Source organism: Ammospiza nelsoni, chromosome 19 (genome assembly GCF_027579445.1).
Source record: "Ammospiza nelsoni isolate bAmmNel1 chromosome 19, bAmmNel1.pri, whole genome shotgun sequence".
Taxonomy (NCBI): domain Eukaryota; kingdom Metazoa; phylum Chordata; class Aves; order Passeriformes; family Passerellidae; genus Ammospiza; species Ammospiza nelsoni.
In genome coordinates this window covers 9,389,881-9,411,245 of record NC_080651.1, presented here as the reverse complement: position 1 = coordinate 9,411,245, position 21,365 = coordinate 9,389,881, and the positions used below count along the sequence as shown (strand labels likewise).

Genomic DNA, 21,365 nt, shown 5'->3' with positions numbered 1-21,365 from the left:
TCCCTAAATTGTCCTTTTCTTGGTGTAACAACAATGCCCTTGCCTGTGTGTTCAGATCAGGGCCTTGGAGCTGGATCCCAACTTGTACAGAATTGGACAGAGCAAGATCTTCTTCCGAGCTGGAGTCCTGGCACACCTGGAGGAAGAGAGGGACCTGAAGATCACAGACATCATCATCTTCTTCCAGGCGGTGTGCAGGGGATACCTGGCCAGGAAGTGAGTGTGCTCTGGGACTGGATCTTCCCTTGGCTCTCCCAAGGCCCTCTGATGGCGAGCTGTGCTTTAAAACTTGAATTTTAGGAGAGATTTTCTGAGTGTGCTGCCTGAGGAACTGTAATTGTATCCTGGGTATTAAGAGGATTTTTGCCTGGGGAGAATTTGCACCTTCATTCCTTAAGAATATCTCCTTTCCCTGCTCTTGCCTTTGTGGCACACACAGCCCTAAACAGTGGCTGCAAATTCCTTTGTCTCTCCTCCTGTCCCACTGGAGGTTCCTGGAAGTTCTTTGGAAAGCTGCTTTTTAAAAATTAAAGTAGCTAATCCATCCTGATTTTGTCTTTTTAAGAAAAAAACCTGTTGAGAGTAAGAGCAAACAGACTTTTTATTGGAAATTATGAATGCAGCTCTTGCTCTGACTCTGTAGGAACAAGAACTCATAAATTCACTGTAGTTACTGAAACTTATAAGGCTATTTATGGTCTATAAGTGTTGTAGGGTTGTGTAACCTAAAAATTAAATGATGGTCAGCTGTATTTAACACATCTATTTGTTTAACTTCTTGCTGTCTTCAGGGCCTTTGCAAAGAAGCAGCAGCAGCTGAGTGCCCTGAAAATCCTGCAGAGGAATTGTGCTGCATATTTGAAGCTGAGGCACTGGCAGTGGTGGAGAGTCTTCACCAAGGTTCCTCCTGTTCTGTCTTTTCTCTTTCATTCACCTATAAATAGCTGAGGGCAGGCTCTCACATCTTCATTTCCCACCTGTGCAGGTGAAGCCTCTTCTGCAGGTCACTCGTCAGGAAGAAGAGCTTCAAGCCAAGGATGAGGAGCTGATGAAGGTGAAAGAAAAACAGACAAAAGTGGAGGCAGAGCTGGAGGAAATGGAAAGGAAGCATCAACAGGTTTGTGTCCAAGATCAGCTTTTGATATGCAGGACATGGATTATTGTGCTGTGTCCCATGTGAGGGAGCCAAGGAGGGTCAGGTGAGCTGATTCCCACTCTGCTGGAGTGTGGAATGGGAAGATACAGAAGTGAAATGTGGAATAGGGATGCAGGAACATGTTACCAAAACAAAACCTGATTTTGTGGCCTTCCCTGGTTTACAGGAGAAATTCAGTGGCAGTGGCATTCTGTGCCTGGGCTGGGCAGGCTGTGGGCAAACACTTGGGGCAGCTGTGCAGATCTGTGGTGGCTTTCTGTGCTGGCAAAAACTTGGTGAATAAAGGAAGAGCAGTTCCAGTGTCACCTGGAGAGACAAGGAGCTGATGGATGGACCCTCAGTGGGTGGGGGCACTCCAGGGCTGGCAGGCAGTGCCTTCATTCCAGTGACAAGGATGGGGACTGGGACTGGCCAGAAGTGCCAAGATCAGCCCATGGCACTGCCCGGCCACCCTGCAGGAAATGCTGCTGGAGCCAGAGCTGGTGTCCTCTGAACTGCTGCTAAATTATAATTATTTATTATATTGTAGCTTTATGTCTTTTTGTAACTTTTATCTTTTTGTTTTCCTTGTGAGAGGAATTCTATGAACAAGATACGTACTAAGGTTGATAACTACAAGGGAAATTCTGGGTACTGCAAGAAATCATGTTAGCAATTTGGTAGATGTTTGGCCATTGTTTCCTCAAATTTAAATTAATCTCAGCATCTCAGCAGATTGTTAGGAGGCACTCAGAGATGTCTCTCTATAAAAGTAGCAAAAGCCTCTTCTGGAAGCCCTTGGTGTGGGATGTGGACATGGGAGGCAGGAACTGGAGCACAGTGTGGTCTTGAAGTTCCTCTATGGCTGTCACAGGTGTAATCTCTCACCAGAGTCTCTGAAGTATCATTTTTAAAGCTTCACTGCCTTTTGTATTTGCAGGTGCTGGAGGAGAAGAACATCCTTGCAGAGCAGCTCCAGGCTGAGACAGAGCTCTTTGCAGAGGCTGAGGAGATGAGGGCTCGCTTGGCTGCCAAAAAGCAAGAGCTGGAAGAAATTCTCCATGATTTGGAGTCCAGGGTTGAGGAGGAGGAGGAAAGAAACCAAATATTGCAGAATGAGAAGAAGAAGATGCAGGGCCATATCCAGGTATGGTTATCAGTGACTGGAGGTGGGGAAGTGGGGATGGGAAAGCTCCCTCAGCTTCTCTACAGGACAGAGGAATTTGGCTCCTGAGTGGAATAAAATGATTCTCCTCCCCTCTCCTCTCCTGCCCTGCCCTGCCCTGCCCTGCCCTCATGTCACTTGTGAGAGAAATGTTCCTTTTGGACTGAAATCCAGGGAACATCATGAGGAAATGACTCCTTTGACTTCACTAAGACAATGTCATTTCCTCCAGGTTACTTGATTGAGGTGTTTTTGAAAATCAGATTATTTAGATGCTTCCTTTTAAATAATGGTGGCCCTGAAAAAGGGAGCAGCTGAGAACTTACCTGTCTTGAAAAATAATAAAAGTAGTTGAAGAGGGAATAAACTCCACTTCTCACAGCTTTTGATGCAATAAAAAAATGTCTCTTAATCATATTTAAATGAATCATGTTTAAACCCTCAAAAGCACAGGGCATTATTGCTTTTTAACTCTTGTGTCAATAACTGAACTGGCTCAGCTGTGATACTGAAATAAGGAGGGTTGTTTCCTGTGGAATCTCTTCCCAGATCCTGCTGTTTTTCCACCAGGTGCCCCATTCAGGTGCAGTGTGCTGGGAAGCCTCTGACCAATCAACCTGATCTGATTGGCTGTCATTAATTACAGATTTTTTATTTTATAGTTGGAATTAGGAGGGTGAAGCCTGTGGCAGTGAGTTTGTGTTTCCTAGAGAGCACATTTCACCTGAAGCTGCAATCCAGAGCATCAAAAATTCCATGTGCATCCCATGGCCCTTCATTCCTCACCAGATCATTCATCCTGTCAATGAATCTAACAAAACAAATGTGGGTTTGCTGTGTGTTAGGGCAAAAGACTTTTCAAAATAACACATCTTTGTCACTGAGTTAAAAAACCCAAGTTACCACCTGGATAACCTGGGAAATGCTCAGATGCAGTTGTCTCTGTTCCCAGGACCTGGAGGAACAGCTTGATGAGGAGGAGGGAGCTCGGCAGAAGCTGCAGCTTGAGAAAGTGACAGCTGAGGCAAAGATCAAGAAGATGGAGGAGGAGATCCTGCTGTTGGAGGACCAAAATTCCAAATTTCTGAAGGTGGGAGCAGTGTGCATGGTGGAGGTGCCAAGGGACAGCTCCCAGAGCTGCTGTCACAGGGTCTGAGGCGCCTTTGGGGTGTGAGACACTGGAGAGAAGTTTGGGCTGACATTCCAGAGGGAGTTTGTCATGCACTCTTCTCAGTTTCATGACTCTCCCAAATCTTAGAGCTGGAAAAATGGTTTGTAGCTGCCATTGTTCCCTGCAAACAGTGCTGTCCTAAAGGCAGGCCTGCTGTGTGCTGAGTTGCAGGTCTCTCTTGGAAAATAAATGTTCATGGTTCCGAACAGTTCCAGTTGATCCCTGATATTGACAATCACTTGAAATAATATCTGTATCAGAAACAAAATATGTAATAGAACCTTGTGCTGTCTGACAGCCCCTGTGGGTTCTGTACATTCCTTTATTTGCACTGCTCGGGGACTCTGGAAGCTGTGTTGAAGTTATTTTCCCTCTCCTCTCTCCTCCCCAGGAAAAGAAGCTGATGGAGGATAGGATTGCTGAGTGCTCTTCTCAGCTGGCTGAAGAAGAAGAAAAAGCCAAGAACTTGGCCAAGCTTAAGAACAAGCAGGAGATGATGATCACTGATTTGGAAGGTTTGTAGTGCTTTATTTTATTGAGCAGCCTGCTCTGGTGGAACGTGTCCTGCCCAAGGAATGAGCTGAGCTTTAAGGTCTCTTCCAACCCAAACCATTCCATGATTCCACCTAAAATGGTTCCATTCCTTTAGCCATTTATTTCTGGTTGTTTTGCCAGTGTTGTCACAAGTTAAACCTGACCCATATGCAACCCTTCTTGATTTGGTGTTGTTTTATTTTAATTACTATAGATACTGCACAACATTAACGAGCTGCCAAGTGAAAGTTGCAAAATAAAAGAGAAGGTTGTTCTCTGAGCCCTAATTTGGGAATGCTTCCTGCACTTGGTGTGTTGGGGCCTGTCTTGGTGCATATTTTGAGGCTGATGTGCTTCTGGAAGGATGTCAGAGTTTTACCTTATCTGTGCAGGCAGGTGCTGAGCTAACAGGGGTAGCAGTGATTGATGAGCCTTATCTTTAACTGTTCATTCAGACTCTTTAAGGTGGGTCTAAGCAAGCTTTACTCACTGGAAAATAATGCTGGAGTAGCTTTGTGCTTAAATCAGGACTAGGAACTTGACAGATGTGTTTGGTTACAGAGCTAGTCCAAGACTGATGGCCTTAGAAGTGGAAATTAAAGCTTGTATTTAAGGCATGCAATTTCTTGGCTAGGAAAGCAGAGTAAAATGATATTTACTCTTGGAGATGACTCAAGAAGCCATTAAGGTCTCTCTGCTAGAGTCTTGTCACTGCTAGGCACTGATATTTGGGGAAAAAATTAATTCAGTTTGCTGGGAACTCCCTCAATTACAAAATTGGGTCTTGTGACACTGCTCTCAGTGTCACTCATCAGGAACTTCATGTAAAAACAGAGGGAAAAGTACAAATCTTTGGGAATGTGAAACTGCTTAGAGAAAAGCAGAGTTACCTTAGGTTGTCTGGAAACCCCAAACAGCCCAGGGTGGCCCTGAGGTGGTTCCTGACCTTGGCTCCCTTTCCATCCTGTCCAGGAGCTTTGGAAAGGGTGTGAGGGAAATCCCTGCACTGAGGAGCCACAAGGGATTGAACAAGGGAATGAACTCCTGCTGTCACTCAGAATTGTACATTTGTGCCATTTATTGTACATTTGTGCCATTTATGCCCTTAGAACTGGGCTGAGGCTGTGAACATTACATCACATCACATCATATTACATTACATTACATCATATTCTATTCTATTCTATTCTATTCTATTCTATTCATGCTATACTAAAACTATACTAAAGAAAGAGAAAGGATACATCAGAAGGCTGAACAAGAATGAATAATAAAAACTCATGACTGACTCTTCAGAATCTGACACAGCTGATGGTGATTGGTCATTAATAAAAAACAATTCACAGGAAACCAATCAAACATGCACCTGTTGGTAAACAATGTCCAGCCACATTCCAAAGCAGCCAAGCACAGGAGAAGCAATCAGATAATTATTATTTACATTTTTTTCTGAGGCTTCTCAGCTTCCCAGGAGAAGAAATCCTGCAAAGGGATTTTTCAGAGAATATCCCAGTGACAGCTGAGGTTGCTGTGCCCTGCTGGGGGGTGCCTGTCCCAAAGAGCTCCTTGGGGCTGGATATCCCAGCTGCACAATAAATCCCTGGGAGGGAGCTCTCAGGGCTGCAGAGTTTTGCTAAATATTGATGGGACGTGATTAAACAGCACAGACTCTTGTAAAATGGTTTATTCAAGTTTACTTTAAGCTATGCCATTTTCCAGCAGATTTTTGGAGTCTGGCCTAGCCCTTCCAAAGCCATGCAATTGTTCCAGCCCACGGTTTATCTTCTTTTTTGGGTGTTGATGGCTGGGATTATCTGGCCTAACAGCTCAAGCTGCTCTGTCAGATCCCACTCCTTATTTTCTACCAAGATGTTTCTGTTTCCTCATCTCAAACTATTCACAGTTGTCAGAGACTTTCCCTGACTTTCTGACTAAGTCATGCAGTTCTCCGTTGCTATTTCATTTTTCTGCAGACTGGAGAAAGAATTGAGCAGCATAAATTAAACTTCCCACCCTTCCTGCCACCCCAGAGTCCCTGAGGGTGACGAGAGGGACAATCCCACAGGAATTTAATTCTGTGCTTCCTTTAGAACGCCTGAAAAAGGAGGAGAAGACCCGCCAGGAGTTGGAAAAAGCTAAAAGAAAACTGGATGGGGAAACCACAGACCTGCAGGACCAAATAGCTGAGCTGCAAGCCCAGATTGAGGAGCTGAAGATCCAGCTGGCCAAGAAGGAGGAGGAGCTGCAGGCTGCTGTGGCCAGGTCAGAGTGGGGCAAAGCTGCTCCCCAAAGGGAATTTCCCCTGCCTGCAGTCAGGGCTGGGATAATCCAACAGCAGCCAGCTCTGGAGCCCTGTGCTGAGCACAGAAATGGCAAATTTACAGAAATTCAGGGATCCCTCAGCATCCTGGCTCTGCAAACCTGCACAAAGGAGAAGTTTTATGTGGTATAACAGTGTTTCGGCTCTGGAAGCTTTTTAATCTCCCAAATTCGGCCTTGGGAGGGAAAATGTGCATTTCTCAGTGGATCTAAACAAACTGCTGGGCAGGAGAGACTTTATCTGGGTTTGTGTTATTCTCCTGCAGTCCCACGTTGTGCTGAACACCACCTGGATTTTTTAAGTATAATTTTGTAGGAAGAGAAAACTCCAGAAATGGAACATTTCTGGGGCAATGTTGAGGTCTACAAAATTGGAATACCTGATTGTGAACTAAAGCTTGATAATCCTGATGGTGCACCTTGGTTTTATCTGTGGTACTTTTCATCCATCCCTGGAGCTGTCCAGGCTGGACAGGGCTTGGAGCAACCTGGGATGGAGGAAGGTGTTCCAGCCCATGAAGGGTGGGAATTTGATGATGTTTAAGGCTCCAACCCACCCATTCTATAAATGTTGATATTTATTTTATTCCAGTGGCAGAGCTGAGCTGTGTTTCTAGCTAATTTAAGCAGGAGGTTGTGGGGAGGGGCAGCCCCAGTAACTGTGGTGCCTGTTTGACAGGGGGGATGAGGAGGCAGTACAGAAGAACAATGCCCTGAAGGTGATCAGGGAGCTGCAGGCTCAGATTGCAGAGCTCCAGGAGGATCTGGAGTCTGAGAAGGCATCGAGGAACAAGGCAGAAAAGCAGAAAAGGGATCTGAGTGAAGAGCTGGAGGCTTTGAAAACTGAACTGGAAGATACCTTGGACACCACTGCAGCACAGCAAGAGCTGAGGTAGGGTCATGGTCTGTGTAAGAAAGCACCACTGAAATTCAGCTGTGATTTATAAAAACTTAAATGCTGATTTTTGGGTAACCCTTTGTGCTTCCTCCAGGACAAAGCGAGAGCAGGAGGTGGCTGAGCTGAAGAAAGCAATTGAGGAGGAAACCAAAAACCACGAAGCCCAGATCCAGGAGATCAGGCAGAGGCATGCCACTGCCCTGGAGGAGCTCTCTGAGCAGCTTGAACAGGCCAAAAGGGTGAGAGGAAAAGGAACTTTCTGCTTCAGGGGTTATTATATGTAGAACAGAATAGAATAGAATATATAACATATAACATAAACATATAACACAAACATGTAACATATAACATAACATATATAATATTATATTATATAATATATATATAGTATATTATATATTATATTCTAAATACCATAGGCAGCATGGTTCCTTCCAGGAGACCTGAGCTGAGGCTTTCCATCATCACAGAGCTAAGCTGGCCTCTAAAAATCCATCCCAGCTCTTGAGATTTCTCATGTTGGTTTGACAATGCTGCAGATATTCAGCAGCACATCTGTGCTGTGTCCTCTGGTGACCAGCAGCAGAGGCACAGGTGGATCCCAGCTCCTGGTCTTGTTCAGAAGAATTATTCCATAAAAAAGAAGTGTCTGATTTTTGAAATTACACCTGGGGTCATTCACAAATGTGCGTGTGAACAGTTCCTGTCCTGTGGTGATGTTTTTATATATTGTGAATACTGCACAATCTTCCTTAGCATTCTAAATTAGGTGAGAAGTGTAGTAGTTAAATTATGATTTTCACCACCTTTATTCACCTGAAAATCTTCTGCATGTCTTCTGCTCCTTATTCAATAAATATTCTCAATAAGAGCATGAAAAGATGGAAAAATACCCTGCAATCTGAACAAAGCTCCTGTGACAAGCTGGTGTGATGTAGCAGAAATGACACTTAAACATCCCTGGTGCCAGTGATTGCTGTGTGAAAGGCTTCTGACAAATGTCAGTGCTGAGAATTACTTTGTTCTGCACTTCCAGGCTGCTCTGCCCACTCAAATCAGGGCAGCCTTGGTTCACATCTTCCCTTTATTTCTGTGAGATGAGCCATGCTGAGCTCTTAATGGGCACATTCCTTCCTCCTTGCAGTGCTACCAAAACAGTCATTTCCAGGGCTGCCAGCCCAGATCCTGCCCTGCTGCTCCTCACCCTCACCTGGGGCAGAGCAGCCTGGCTTCCTCAGCCTTTGCTGGCACCCAGAATGTTCCACAGCAGCATTTCACACACTGCTGAGCACCTCTGAGCGTGGAACCTGATCTGCACAATCATCTGTAGCAGGAAACATCCACCTGCACTACAGAGCTGAACTTCTCCCCTTTTGTCTCCCCCAGTTCAAAGCAAACCTTGAAAAGAACAAGCAGGGCTTGGAGTCTGACAACAAGGAGCTGGCCTGTGAGGTGAAGGTGCTGCAGCAGGTCAAGGCAGAGTCTGAGCACAAGAGGAAGAAACTCGATGCCCAGGTTCAGGAGCTGACTGCAAAGGTGTCAGAAGGGGAGAGGCTCAGGGTGGAGCTGGCTGAGAAGGCAAACAAGCTGCAGGTAAGGCTCTGGGAATCCTAAAATCCTGGAAAACCGTGTGCAGAAATGGCCTGGTGTGGGAGGTGACTCAGCAAGGGCTCTCATGGACCTGGGAGGCCTCAAAGTGGTGCTGTGACATCAGTCCTGGGCTGTGTGACATCAGTCCTGGGCTGTGTGACATCAGTCCTGAACTGTGTGACATGATTTCTGGGCTGTGTAACATCATTTCTGAGCTGTGTGACATCAGTCCTGGGCTGTGTGACATCAGTCCTGGGCTGTGTGACATCAGTCCTGAACTGTGTGACATGATTTCTGGGCTGTGTGACATCAGTCCTGGGCTATGTGAGGGTTCCAGTGGCTTTGAAGGGTTTTCCTTGGCTGGGGACTGAGCAGACTGGGCTGAGCTTTTCCACAGGGATGAACAAAATTTGGTGGTGGCCTCAGATTTGGTTTGGTGCTCCAGGCTGGAGCCTGGCAGGGAGGGGGTGCAAGCACAGCCCCATTTTCATAGCAAAATGCAGCCATGGCTGACTCTGAGCCCCAGCAGTGAGGACTTCAGGTGAATCCAGGTGAAGCACTTCCAGCAGGGAATGGCCCTGCTCTCTGGGGAAGCTTTCAGGCTGTCTCTCAGTCTGTATAAAAGCAGTGTAACCCAAAATAATGAGCTGGCACCTGGCAGTGACCTTTCCTCTCTCAGTGTTGCTTTAGACCCAGCTGCCACCCTGCTGATCCCTGAATTAATGCTTGCATGAAATAGATGGTGCTGGAATTAAAAATGGCATAAAGTGTGAATGCAGGATCAGAGCAAAGTGCTGAATTTTAGAGCTCAATAGCCTGGCTCTGGTTTTGTTACTGCACTTCAGGACTGACACTCAGTTTCCTTTTTTGTGGCCAAACCTCAGTGGTTTTAGCTTGCTGTCTCCCTCTGTTGGGCTCTGTGCCTGGAGTCTGCTGAGGTTCTGTGCTGTGCAGCTCCAGCCCCAGTGGGATTTGGGCTGAGCTCTCACCTTTGGGCTGCTTGCCTTGCAGAATGAGCTGGATAATGTCTCCAGTCTGCTGGAGGAGGCAGAGAAGAAAGGGATCAAGTTTGCCAAGGATGCAGCCAGTCTGGAATCCCAGCTCCAGGATACACAGGTGTGTGTGCAGCAGAGCTGGGCTGGCCATGAAGCTCTGCTCCTCAGGGAGCTGCTGACAGAAAACACATTTTCATTTCATGCTTTGGAAAGTCCCTTTGGGCAGCAGCTGAATTTCCTGCTCAGCCCAGTGAGATGGGATGGGTTGGGATGGCTCAGCCACGTGGGGAACCAAGTTTTCATTATCTGAGCTTCACTTCCTGAGAGTTGGGAGTTCTGGTTTATGTCTTTGTCTCTGAGGGAGATAAGAATCGAATAAAAAACCCTTTCCAGGCAGAATTTAATGTCAATATCCTTGGGATATGTGAGGAACAGGAGTCTTCTACTGACAGCTTCAAATTCTTACAGCTCAAGTTCAAACTGTCAGATTTTGGTTCTTAATTAAGAAAATGCAGCTTTGTGCAGATATTCATCACTTCAATATATTTTATCATGCCTGTATTAAAGTTCTAATGGTGACCACTTAACTGTGAATAATGTTAATCACAACTGGAGGGGTTTGTAGGGAGCAGGATGGAGGTTGCACCTTCCATTACTTTGTTATGACAGAAGTTTCCACCTTTAAAGTGACCTTTATATTGAACCAATGCAGAAAACCTGGAAGCATGCTGCCATTGCAGGATTTGCTGCTCCATGTTCTTCTCAGGTGGTTTTTAATAGGTGCTCTCTGTTTGTCTGAAAAAAGAAAAAATCCATTTTGCAGGTGACTTCTGTGCCAGTCCCTTGAAAGATGGGAAAGTATCATCCCTGAATTTCTAGAGCAGACTCTGGCAGGGGTTCCCTGAGCAGAAATCTGCTTTATGAAGGTTTAAATGTGCCCAAAATGAATGGTCAGTGGCTTCTTGAGACCCCAAATAACATGTATCTTCATAAAGCATGTCCTTGTCCCCAAATCTGAGGGAAAATAAACCTGGGAGTCCCCGTGAGGAGATGTGGGGGTTTGGGAGCCCACTCAGCCCTGCCCATGCTGTGTCCCAGGAGCTGCTCCAGGAGGAGACCCGCCAGAAGCTCAACCTCAGCAGCAGGATAAGGCAGCTGGAGGAGGAGAAGAACAACCTGCAGGAGCAGCAGGAGGAGGAGGAGGAGGCCAGGAAGAACCTGGAGAAGCAGATGCTGGCCCTGCAGGCCCAGGTAGGCTGCTGGGAGTGGCAGCCCTTGTGTGAGGAGCTGTCCCAGAGCTTTGGGGGACACATCATGGCACTTCCACAGTGCTGGGGCAGATTTTGGAACCAAGTTCCCATTGAAAATTCTGTGTCCCCTGAACTGTGATGGGCAGGGCTGGGGCCTCTGGGAGCCTGAGAAGTGCCAGGTTTGTGTTCCCTTAGCCTGCAGGAACTGCTCCTGCTGCTGCACTGTGCCCCTGTGCCTTTGCTCCCCCTGGTGATGCTCTAAGGGGCTCCACTTGCTCTTGTTGAATTTCAGTTGGCCGAGGCCAAGAAGAAGGTGGATGATGACTTGGGAACCATTGAAGGGCTGGAGGAGACCAAGAAGAAGCTGCTGAAGGACATGGAGTCCCTCAGCCAGCGCCTGGAGGAGAAGGCCCTGGCCTACGACAAGCTGGAGAAGACCAAGAACCGCCTGCAGCAGGAGCTGGATGACCTGATGGTGGATCTGGACCACCAGCGCCAGATCGTCTCCAACCTGGAGAAGAAGCAGAAGAAGTTTGATCAGGTACTGCAGTCTCCTGCCACCTGCCTGGCTTTTTGGAGTTTTTAAATGGCACCTGGTTATTGCTGCTGAGCCTGGTGGGAAGGAGGGTCTTGCTGTGGTTATTGGTAACTCTGTGAGCAGCTGGCCTTTGCTAGGAGCAGGCTGTCACTCCCAGTTCTGTGAGCCAGGTTCCATCTCTGAGAACAAGTGATCATGTAGAAAAAGAGAATTATGCTGGAACAGAAACTTTAGAGTTTTATTGTAGTCCCTCAAGGTAGACTAAAAAGGATCTGAAAGATGAGACTCATGAAACTCCAGTATTGATGAGTGGCTTGCTCTCCTCCTCTCGCCCCAGAGCAGCTGTAGCTGTTCCCTCACTTGCACTTGGATCACAGCTGAGGGACCAGACAGCTCCTGGAGGCCAGTTAAGCACTGAACATGAACCTCTTCCTGAGTAAAACACCTGAGGCAGGGAGGACCTGGCTGTGGAGCTTAGGAGATGGATTCATTGTTTCTCCTGTCCAGATGCTGGCAGAAGAAAAGAACATTTCTGCCCGGTATGCAGAGGAGCGGGACCGTGCTGAGGCAGAGGCCAGGGAGAAGGAAACCAAAGCCCTGTCCCTGGCCAGGGCCCTGGAGGAGGCCCTGGAAGCCAAGGAGGAATTTGAGAGGCAGAACAAGCAGCTGCGGGCAGATATGGAAGACCTGATGAGCTCCAAAGATGATGTGGGCAAAAATGTGAGTATGGTTCCAAAAATGTGAGTATAATTCCAAAAATGTGAGTATGGTTCCACAGGCAGTTTGTTCCAGCCTGGGGATAGCAGGGAAATCTCCCTGCCTGGAGAAGGGGCTGTGTGGTGGTGTTCACAGGGGCCCCAGGACCAGGGAAGAGATGAGAATCTTGACTCCATGTTCAGAAGGCTGATTTATTATTTTATGATATATACATTATTTTAAAACTATACTAAAAGAATAGAAGAAAGGATTTCATCAGAAGGCTTGAAAGGAAATGAAAAGAATGATAATAAAACCTTGTGACTGACCAGAGACTCTGAGCCAGTGATTGCCCATTAATTAGAAACAACCACATGAGACCAATCACAGATGCACCTGTTGCATTCCACAGCAGCAGATAATCACTGTTTACATTTTGTTCCTGAGGCCTCTCAGTTTCTCAGGAGAAAAATCTTGGCAAAAGGATTTTACATAAAATATCATGGCTACATGTCTGTGCACTAGAGCAGAACTTTCTGAAGCTCACCCAAAATGCTGGAGGAATTAATGCCCAGCATAATTGTTAACATCTTCAAGAGCTGTGTTCTCACCCTCACGGGCATCCCACATATCAGTTTTGTACTTTTGGGTCAGTGGAGGTGGGACTGCAGTCAGACAGAGCTGGTTTTGTGTTGCAGCTGTGACAGATCAGCCACTCCCGATTTGTGTGTTGCTGGGTATATTTATTGTGTGTAAATGAGGGATCATGAGGATTTCTGTTACCTTTGGTCAAGCTGAGTTGCAGGACATGGTTGGACCAAAGGCAGAGCAGAACTGTGACCCCTTAGTGTCCTCCCTGCTGCACCCAGCTGAGGCAAAGGGACCAGGGGAGCCACTGCCCTCCCTGCTCTCAGAGCTGCTGCAGGAGAGCCCCAAGGACAGCTCTGAGCAGAGTTTGTGCTGCAGGTCCATGAGCTGGAGAAGTCAAAGAGAACCCTGGAGCAGCAGGTGGAGGAGATGAGGACTCAGCTGGAGGAGCTGGAGGATGAGCTGCAGGCCACAGAAGATGCCAAGCTCCGTCTGGAGGTGAACATGCAGGCCATGAAGGCCCAGTTTGACAGAGACCTGCAAGCCAGAGATGAGCAGAACGAGGAGAAGAAGAGGATGTTGGTGAAACAAGTACGTGTGCTTTACTCTGTGTTGTAGGCAGGAGGGGAGGAAGGGCTTTGAGCACAATTCTGGGCCTCTGTGCTACCAGAAAAATAAACCCCTTTGCTTAAAGACCCCATTGAGTGGAAACCCCAAACCACGGCATTTTTACAAACCATAAATAGTTCTGGCTGAGGGGTGGCCACTGTCCCCAGGCAGGATCAGGGTGCTGGTGGCCTCCAAAGCCACTCCAGGAGTTTGGCTGTTGCTGCTTGGGTGTATTCCCAGGACAGGGATACCTCAGGTGCATTTTTAAGCCCATCCTATTTGATGTCCAGGAACAAATCCATGGATGCTGAGATAGATTTTTAACAGTTTCCTAAATGCAAATCATGGCAGAGCTTCCAAGTTTCCAGACTTGAGAATTCTGGGAACACAGAAATCAGAAAAGCCTCAAGAAATGCCTTTAGGGGACAAAGTTGCTGTTATCTGAACTGGACAAGAGCTCCTGACCTTGCACTGGGAGGGAGATTTGCTTCAAAACAGAATATTCTTTCATGTTGGTAACCTGTGGCACCTGTGGCATTTCTGGTTCAGTTTGTTTTTGCATCGGTTTGGCCCAGCCCATGTTGCCTGGCTGTTCACACACTCTTGTTTTGTTTCATTTTGGGAAGAGAAGTTGCTGGTGTATAAGTGCCAGTAACAGGGTGTTCAAAGGGAATGCCTTCATTGTTGTCTTGAGACAATGAGGTGATTCTACTTCTTATTTTCCATCAGAGTTAGCTCCATCTGCCCTGGAGCCATCCCCTGGGGTGGATGGCAGTGTGGGCACGAGGCTGAGATGGAAATGCTCCAGAAGCTGAGTCCCTTCCTGGGGTTTCCCTTGTGCTCAGTGCACACATCTCTCATCCATTTGGGACCTGGCCTTGGCTGCCTTCCCTTGGGCTGTGCCATGGGGAGGGGTCCCTGGGTGCCAGCCTGGCCCTGCCCAGCCTGGCAGGGGCTGATGCTGGTGCTGTCCCCATGCCAGGTGCGGGAGCTGGAGGCAGAGCTGGAGGATGAGCGCAAGCAGCGCGCTCTGGCCGTGGCAGCCAAGAAGAAACTGGAGATGGACCTGAAGGACCTGGAGGGGCAGATTGAGGCTGCAAACAAGGCTCGGGATGAGGCCATCAAACAGCTCAGGAAGCTCCAGGTAGGCACAACTGGTCAGGGGGCTGGGGGCTGTCCTGGGGGGTGCCCAGGGGCTGCTTCTATTCAGTAGAGCTGCAATTGAGGGAGGAGGAGAACCAGACTCCACTGATGGGTCTGAGAGTGGCCAGCCTGGATTTATCATCTGGGCAAAACTCATCCTTATACAGAATCACAGGATGGTTTGGGTTGGAAGGGACCCTGAAGCTAATCTTGTTCCAAACTCTCCTGCCACAAAACCACTTTCCACATCTCTGGCAGTGCCCAAGGCCAGGCTGGACAGGGCTTGGAGCAGCCTGGGACAGTGGAAGGTGTCCATGCCATGGCAGGGGTGGCACTGATGATAATTAAGGGTAATTCTAAGATTCCACTCTAATTCTGTGGAACGCTTGAAGTCTTGGAATGTGACATTTCTGACCAGGCTTTGAGTGGTGGAAAGATGAGAAAATGAAATTTAAGAATACAGAATAACTGGAAATGCCTTTAAGTGAGATGAAGCCACTTTGGGAGAACAGCCTTATCTCTTAGGGGCTGAAATGCCTCAGAGCTGGAATGGGCTGATTGTCTTGATGCAGTCTGGCTGTGCCTCACCCTGCTCTCCACCTGCAGGCTCAGATGAAGGACTACCAGCGGGAGCTGGAAGAGGCCCGAGCATCCAGGGATGAGATCTTTGCCCAGTCCAAAGAGAGTGAGAAGAAGCTGAAAAGTCTCGAAGCAGAAATACTCCAGCTCCAAGAGGTGAGATGGAAATCCAAGAGACTGGTTTTTCTTGTCCCTGTGCCTCTCCTGTCTGCTTTAGCTGCAGGGCAAGGCTTGCAGCAGTTGCCCAGACCCACCACACTTCCCTTGGATCCTTCACAGATAACCTGGCACTGCCTGGAGCTTCTCCAGGTGGACTTGAGTGGCCTTCAGACCTCAGTGTGGCACTTGTGGAGCATTTCATTGTCCTTAGGAAATGCTTGAGTGTTTCTGCCACTTAATGCAGATATATAATCTGTGGTTCAGTGCAGTGTGTGCTGTTGTGCTGAAGCTTTTTAACTTTTACGCTCCTTGTCTTCATGCTGAGAACTCTGTGAGAGCCTAAAACATTTGCTTAATTTAGCTCCTACTTTACAGTGACTGTGTCTATCAGAGCGTGGAACACAGTGGTTTCTTCTGCTGCTGAGGGCTTGAGAGTTACTGATCTCCACAGATTGTTTTTTTCCCTTTGCCTTGGGTGGGGAACATTTCAGGGACAGGGAGAAGTAACTGCCCTGCAGTCCCAGGGCAGTGAGGGAACATCCAGCTGAGTGTCCTGCTGCCTTATCCATCAAACCCCAGGGATATCCCAGTTCACAGCCTCTCCCAGGGGCTGTTGAGGCTGTGTCCCAGAGGCTGGGGGTGCTTGGGACTGCCCTGACTCTTTCCCCCACCCTGGCAGGAGTTTGCGGCGTCGGAGCGTGCGCGGCGGCACGCGGAGCAGGAGCGCGACGAGCTGGCAGACGAGATCGCCAACAGCGCCTCTGGGAAGTGAGTCAGGCTGGGCTGGGGCAGGGAACGGCCTGGGCTGGGCCAGGATGGAGCTCAGGGAAAGGTCCTTCCCCCAGAGGGTGCTGGCACTGCCCAGGCTCCCCAGGGAACAGCTCCGAGGCAGCCGGAGCTCCAGGAGATGCCAGGGTGGGAGTGTTGGGGTGTCTGTGCAGGGACAGGAGCTGGATCCTTGTGGGTCCCTTTCAGCTCAGGAGTCTCCCTGATGCTAAGTGACCTCCCAAGGAGCTCTGTTGGTTCTGGACACCCCTGACCCCTTCCCCTGTGCAGGTCAGCCCTGCTGGACGAGAAGCGCCGGCTGGAGGCTCGGATTGCCCAGCTGGAGGAGGAGCTGGAGGAGGAGCAGAGCAACATGGAGCTGCTCAATGAGCGCTTCCGAAAGACCACGCTGCAGGTGAGCCCGGGGCAGCTGCTGCTGGCTCTGACATGCACTGAGGCCCTGGTGGCACTGAGTGACCCCTGTCCCTCCCTGTGACAGTGTTCACTGGGGTTTTAGGATGAGGGAAGAGATGAGGATCTGACTACATGTTTCAGAAGGCTTGATTTATTATTTTATGATATATATTATATTAAAACTATACTAAAAGAATAGAAGAAAGGATTTCATCAGAAGGCTAGCTAAGAATAGAAAAAGGAAAGAAAGAAAACAAAAGCTTGTGTCTTGGACAGAGTCCGAGCCAGCTGACTGTGATTGGCCATTAATTAGAAACAACCACACAAGACCAATCACAGATCACCTGTTGCATTCCACAGCAGCAGATAACCATTGTTTACATTTTGTTCCTGAGGCCTCTCAGCTTCTCAGGAGAAAAAAAATCTTAAGGATTTTTCATAAAATGTGTCTGTGGCACCTCCCTGCAGGTGGACACGCTCAATGCGGAGCTGGCCGGCGAGCGCAGCGCGGCCCAGAAGAGTGAGAACGCGCGGCAGCAGCTGGAGAGGCAGAACAAGGAGCTCAAGGCCAAGCTGCAGGAGCTGGAGGGCTCTGTCAAGTCCAAATTCAAGGCAACAATTTCTACTCTAGAAGCCAAGATTGCACAGCTTGAAGAACAGCTCGAGCAGGAAGCCAAGTAAGGGGACAAGACCTGGTTGCCTGTGGGGGTTGAATGGCTGGAAGTTCCATGCTGGAATGTTTCTGAAGGGCCTTGGGTGTATTGTCTGGAGACTCCTGTTCAGGGAATAAACTTTAACAAGGCAGCTGTAGAGTAACTGGGGCTGGGAGCTCCAGAATGGATTTGCTTCCTAACAGCTGCATGAACTCTGCAAGGTGTTGATGTCCCAGAGCCACAAGGTGCTGCAGTAGTTTCTTGGGACAAGGTGAAATGTCCCCTGGGTGCTTGGTTAGAGGAACAGCTTATGTTGGACAGCTTGAGATGAATCCTGTGCTCTCTAGAAGTCTTTCTTTGGTGAATTACCCATCTGTCCTTGAATCCTATTCTCAAAATTCACGTCTTTAGCTGGTTTGCAGGTGGAGCTTGTCCCTCCACCACCTCTGTCCTTTCTGTGCTCTGGGCTCTGCAGCAGGATTGTGTTACTGGTTAAGCAGCAACTTTAAAGCTGCTCTGTCCAATCTCCTTGTGAAGGCAACCCTCTGAGTCCTCTTTGTGCCATGGTCACATTGCCCCAGGGCTAAGGCTTTGTGCTCTGAGAGCTGCATCCCTGTATTTCTGCATCCCTACATCCCTGCATCCCAGCCCCAGCACATGCCTCAGTTGCATTGCTGTGTCTGGCACGCCCAGAGCTCTGTACCAGGGGGCAGATCAGGTGTTCCTTGCCCTCAGGCAGTGGCACCAATGCTGGTTTTGGGCTGTTGCAGGGAAAGAGCAGCTGCCAACAAGCTGGTTAGGCGCACGGAGAAGAAGCTGAAGGAGGTGTTCATGCAGGTGGAGGATGAACGGCGCCACGCGGACCAGTACAAGGAGCAGGTGGGTGGGGGCTCAGTGAAACCTCCTGGGGTGGGAAGGGCTGGTGAAGAGGAACTGTAATGGAAAGGGAATTAGAGGGGTGATTAAAACAGCAGGGAAAGCCCAGCAGGGATTGTGTGTGTGTGTATGAGAGCTCTGCTGGGACAGGCTCTCCCAGGCTCTGTGGTGTTCCAGGGTCCAGGCTGGAGCCTGAACGAGTTTGTGCTCCATCCCCAGTCAGGGCTGTGCTGCCTCCCCAGTCAGGCTGCAGCTCTGGGGTGACCCCGGGTGCTGGTTTGGTTGCAGATGGAGAAGGCCAACGCCAGGATGAAGCAGCTGAAGCGGCAGCTGGAGGAGGCAGAGGAGGAGGCCACGCGCGCCAACGCCTCGCGGCGCAAGCTGCAGCGCGAGCTGGACGATGCCACAGAGGCCAATGAGGGGCTGAGCAGGGAGGTCAGCACCCTCAAAAACAGGCTAAGGTCAGTGCCCTGGAACGCTGGGACTGAGATTGACCTGAGCCCACAGCGCCCCCTGGGGAACATCCAGCTGGGGAGCTGCTGGGGTTAGGGATGGCTCAAACTGGAGCCATGAGAATGAGAACAAGAATAACCTTGTTCTCATTACCATGGCTCATTACCATGAGCCATCAAACTGGAGCCATGGTAATGAGAACAAGAATATTCCATGGGGATATTCCTGACAGCTGCAGGGATGGGTGGGATATTGGGAAGGGAGGGTGGGCAGGCCCTGGCACAGGGTGCCCAGAGCAGCTGTGGCTGCCCCTGCATCCCTGGCAGTGCCCAAGGCCGGGCTGGACAGAGTTTGGAGCAGCCTGGGACAGTGGGAGGTGTCCCTGGGACAGTGGGAGGTGTCTCTGCCATGGCAGGGGTGGAACGGGCTGAGCTCTAAGATCCCCCCAGCCCGTGCCGTGCCCCTGGGCGGGCCCGGGCGGTGCAGGAGCCTCTCCCAGCGCCGCTCTCCGTCCGCAGGAGGGGCGGACCCATCACCTTCTCCTCGAGCCGCTCGGGCCGGCGGCAGCTGCATATCGAGGGTGCCTCGCTGGAGCTGTCAGACGACGACGCCGAGAGCAAAGGCAGCGACGTGAACGAGGCTCCGCCAGCCCCCGCCGAGTAGCCCCGGCCCCGCCTGCATGCAGAGACCTTTCCAGCCCCGCAGGAGCGCCCCAGGAGCGCCCTGCCCTGCCCTCGGAACTGCCTTGTGGCCGGAAAGCTGCCTTACGACCCTCGGCATGTGCTACAAGGTTCCTTATCATAGGTCAACCATGTCTTAAGGCTCTCCAGCCTCACCACACTGTACCCTGCTTCAGATATAGGTACAACTGCTTTTTTATATATAGTAAACAACCGGGATCGTCTCTGTTCAGTGCATCTCTTTTCCAGATACTCATTGTAAAGCCATTTTATAAAGCATCATGTGAAGGATGAAACTTTTTTTTTATCGATCCAGAAGCGTCATTCCCAGCGGGTGGGGGGCCAGGACAGACCCCTTGCCGTGGCTGTGCATGCCTTGTGTCCAGCAGCATCCTTCAGGCTCCGGGCTGGCCGCAGCCTCTCGGATCAGTGAAGACCAAACCGCTCCCGTTTCTTTCTTTTCTCCCAATTGTTGTGATCCGCACACGACCCCTGAGTGAACTGTGAAAAACGGCCTTGGGAAGTGTTAGAGGGAAGTGTAGGGATGAGTGAGTAGTGTCCGTTTTTATCCTGCAATCCCATTTGAAGTGTTCTCAGCTCCATCCGTTCGTGTCCATGCAGTCCAGGCACACTGAGGTGGGTCCCGTCCCTGCACAGCCCGTGGAGCTCAGAGCCCCCCGGGCTGGGAGAATGTGAACACCGTGGGAAATAAACACACAGCACAGGCAAAACTAATTTATTAATGTGAGGCCGAGCCAGGCCGTGGGGGCCCTGGGTCCTATGGGGCTCCCGCCCTGGATGAATGGATGTTGCCTGCCTACAGTTAACATGCCAGTGGATGTGAATCCTTTTTTTTTGTTGTTGTTGTTTTGTTGTTGTTTTTTTTTATTTTGAGCAGTATTACAGTGAGTAGTTAGCGTTTTTTGTTTAAATAGCTGAAAACTGACATTACAGAAAGTGCCTTAGACACTACAGTACTAAGACAACGTTACATATATAATTTGCCTATATAACAATGATTTAATGTATTAATTTTGACTGTGCTTCATATCATGTACCTCTCTAGTCCAAGTGGTATTATTGATATTAGTGACAATGAATCAGTGTTAACTAGAAAACTTCCTCTGCCACATGCTCAAAACCCATGGATTTCCCTTTTTGGTTAAAAGCTTTAACATCTGTCGCAAAGGTTTTGTTGTGTGTATTTGGATATTTTTAATCAAACTGGCTGTTGACCACCAGGCGTCTGACTGCAAATATCTTGTTTTCTTGTATACCCATATTTCTAGACAATGATTTTTGTAAGACAATAAATTTATTCATTATAGATGCGGCCGCCTGCTCTGTTTACTTACTCTCCCGAGGCTGGCATAGACCTTAATAAATGAGATATGACTGGAAGCTGCATTTTCCCTTCTTCCTCTTTTGTTTGCTTGCTTTTTTTTGTTTTTTTGTTTTTTTTTTTTTCTTTTATTTTGACCTAAATACAGCATCAATGGCTTGGTCTGAGCTGAGCCTTTGCCTTTGAATGCCACTGGCAGGGCCCAGCTGGAGCACAAAGAAACTCTGAGCCGTGGCACAGGGTCTGGGCTCCTGCCTGAGCAGGTACATCCCATATTTTGGGGTCTTGGGGTGCAGAACCTGCCCTGGGGCTGGGCAGGAGCTGGAGTCCAGGGTGGGAGGTTTTGGCTGGGTTTGGGACGAGGGTGGGACAGATGGGAGGGGAGGGCAGTAATGGGGAGAGGGGGTGGCCATGGGCAGGGTTACCCCACTGGGCTGGGGGGTGAGGCTCTGGCAGGAGCTCCAGAGGAATGGGATGGGCTGCAGGGGTGTTAGTGTGGGGCCAGGGACTCCAGGACAGGGGCAGGACACGGGCACAGCCCCGGGCACTGAGGGGATGGAGCAGCCCTGGAAGGGAAGGAGCAGGCCGGGAAGGGAAGGATGGAGCAGCCCTGGAGGGATGGAGCAACCCAGGAAGAGATGGAACAGCCCAGGAGGGGAAGGCGGGAGCAGCCCGGGAAGGGATGGAACAGCCCTGGAAAGGATGGAACAGCCTGGGAGGTGATGGAGCAACCCAGGAAGGGATGGAGCAGCCTGGGAAGGAAGGGAGGGAGCAGCCCGGGAGGGGAAGGAGCAGCCCGGGAAGGGTCCCAGC

The 21,365-nt window shown here is 49.4% G+C and overlaps 1 protein-coding gene across 1 annotated transcript in view; it reads left to right on the top strand.

Annotated features, from left to right (window-relative positions):
- Positions 1–20,611, top strand: part of MYH10 (myosin heavy chain 10) — an 86,309-nt gene extending 65,698 nt beyond the window's left edge. The window contains exons 19-41 of the mRNA XM_059486133.1: positions 56–216; positions 792–900; positions 986–1,117; positions 2,076–2,282; positions 3,253–3,390; positions 3,863–3,986; positions 6,096–6,267; positions 7,004–7,216; positions 7,317–7,461; positions 8,609–8,815; positions 9,824–9,928; positions 10,906–11,058; positions 11,350–11,598; positions 12,103–12,315; positions 13,258–13,470; positions 14,471–14,632; positions 15,238–15,366; positions 16,049–16,137; positions 16,426–16,549; positions 17,017–17,225; positions 17,972–18,080; positions 18,366–18,538; positions 19,049–20,611. Coding sequence (XP_059342116.1) covers positions 56–216; positions 792–900; positions 986–1,117; positions 2,076–2,282; positions 3,253–3,390; positions 3,863–3,986; positions 6,096–6,267; positions 7,004–7,216; positions 7,317–7,461; positions 8,609–8,815; positions 9,824–9,928; positions 10,906–11,058; positions 11,350–11,598; positions 12,103–12,315; positions 13,258–13,470; positions 14,471–14,632; positions 15,238–15,366; positions 16,049–16,137; positions 16,426–16,549; positions 17,017–17,225; positions 17,972–18,080; positions 18,366–18,538; positions 19,049–19,193 — 3,681 coding nt within the window. The 3' untranslated portion in view covers positions 19,194–20,611. The remainder of the gene's footprint in view (positions 1–55; positions 217–791; positions 901–985; positions 1,118–2,075; positions 2,283–3,252; positions 3,391–3,862; positions 3,987–6,095; positions 6,268–7,003; positions 7,217–7,316; positions 7,462–8,608; positions 8,816–9,823; positions 9,929–10,905; positions 11,059–11,349; positions 11,599–12,102; positions 12,316–13,257; positions 13,471–14,470; positions 14,633–15,237; positions 15,367–16,048; positions 16,138–16,425; positions 16,550–17,016; positions 17,226–17,971; positions 18,081–18,365; positions 18,539–19,048) is intronic.
- Positions 20,612–21,365: the final 754 nt, after the last annotated feature.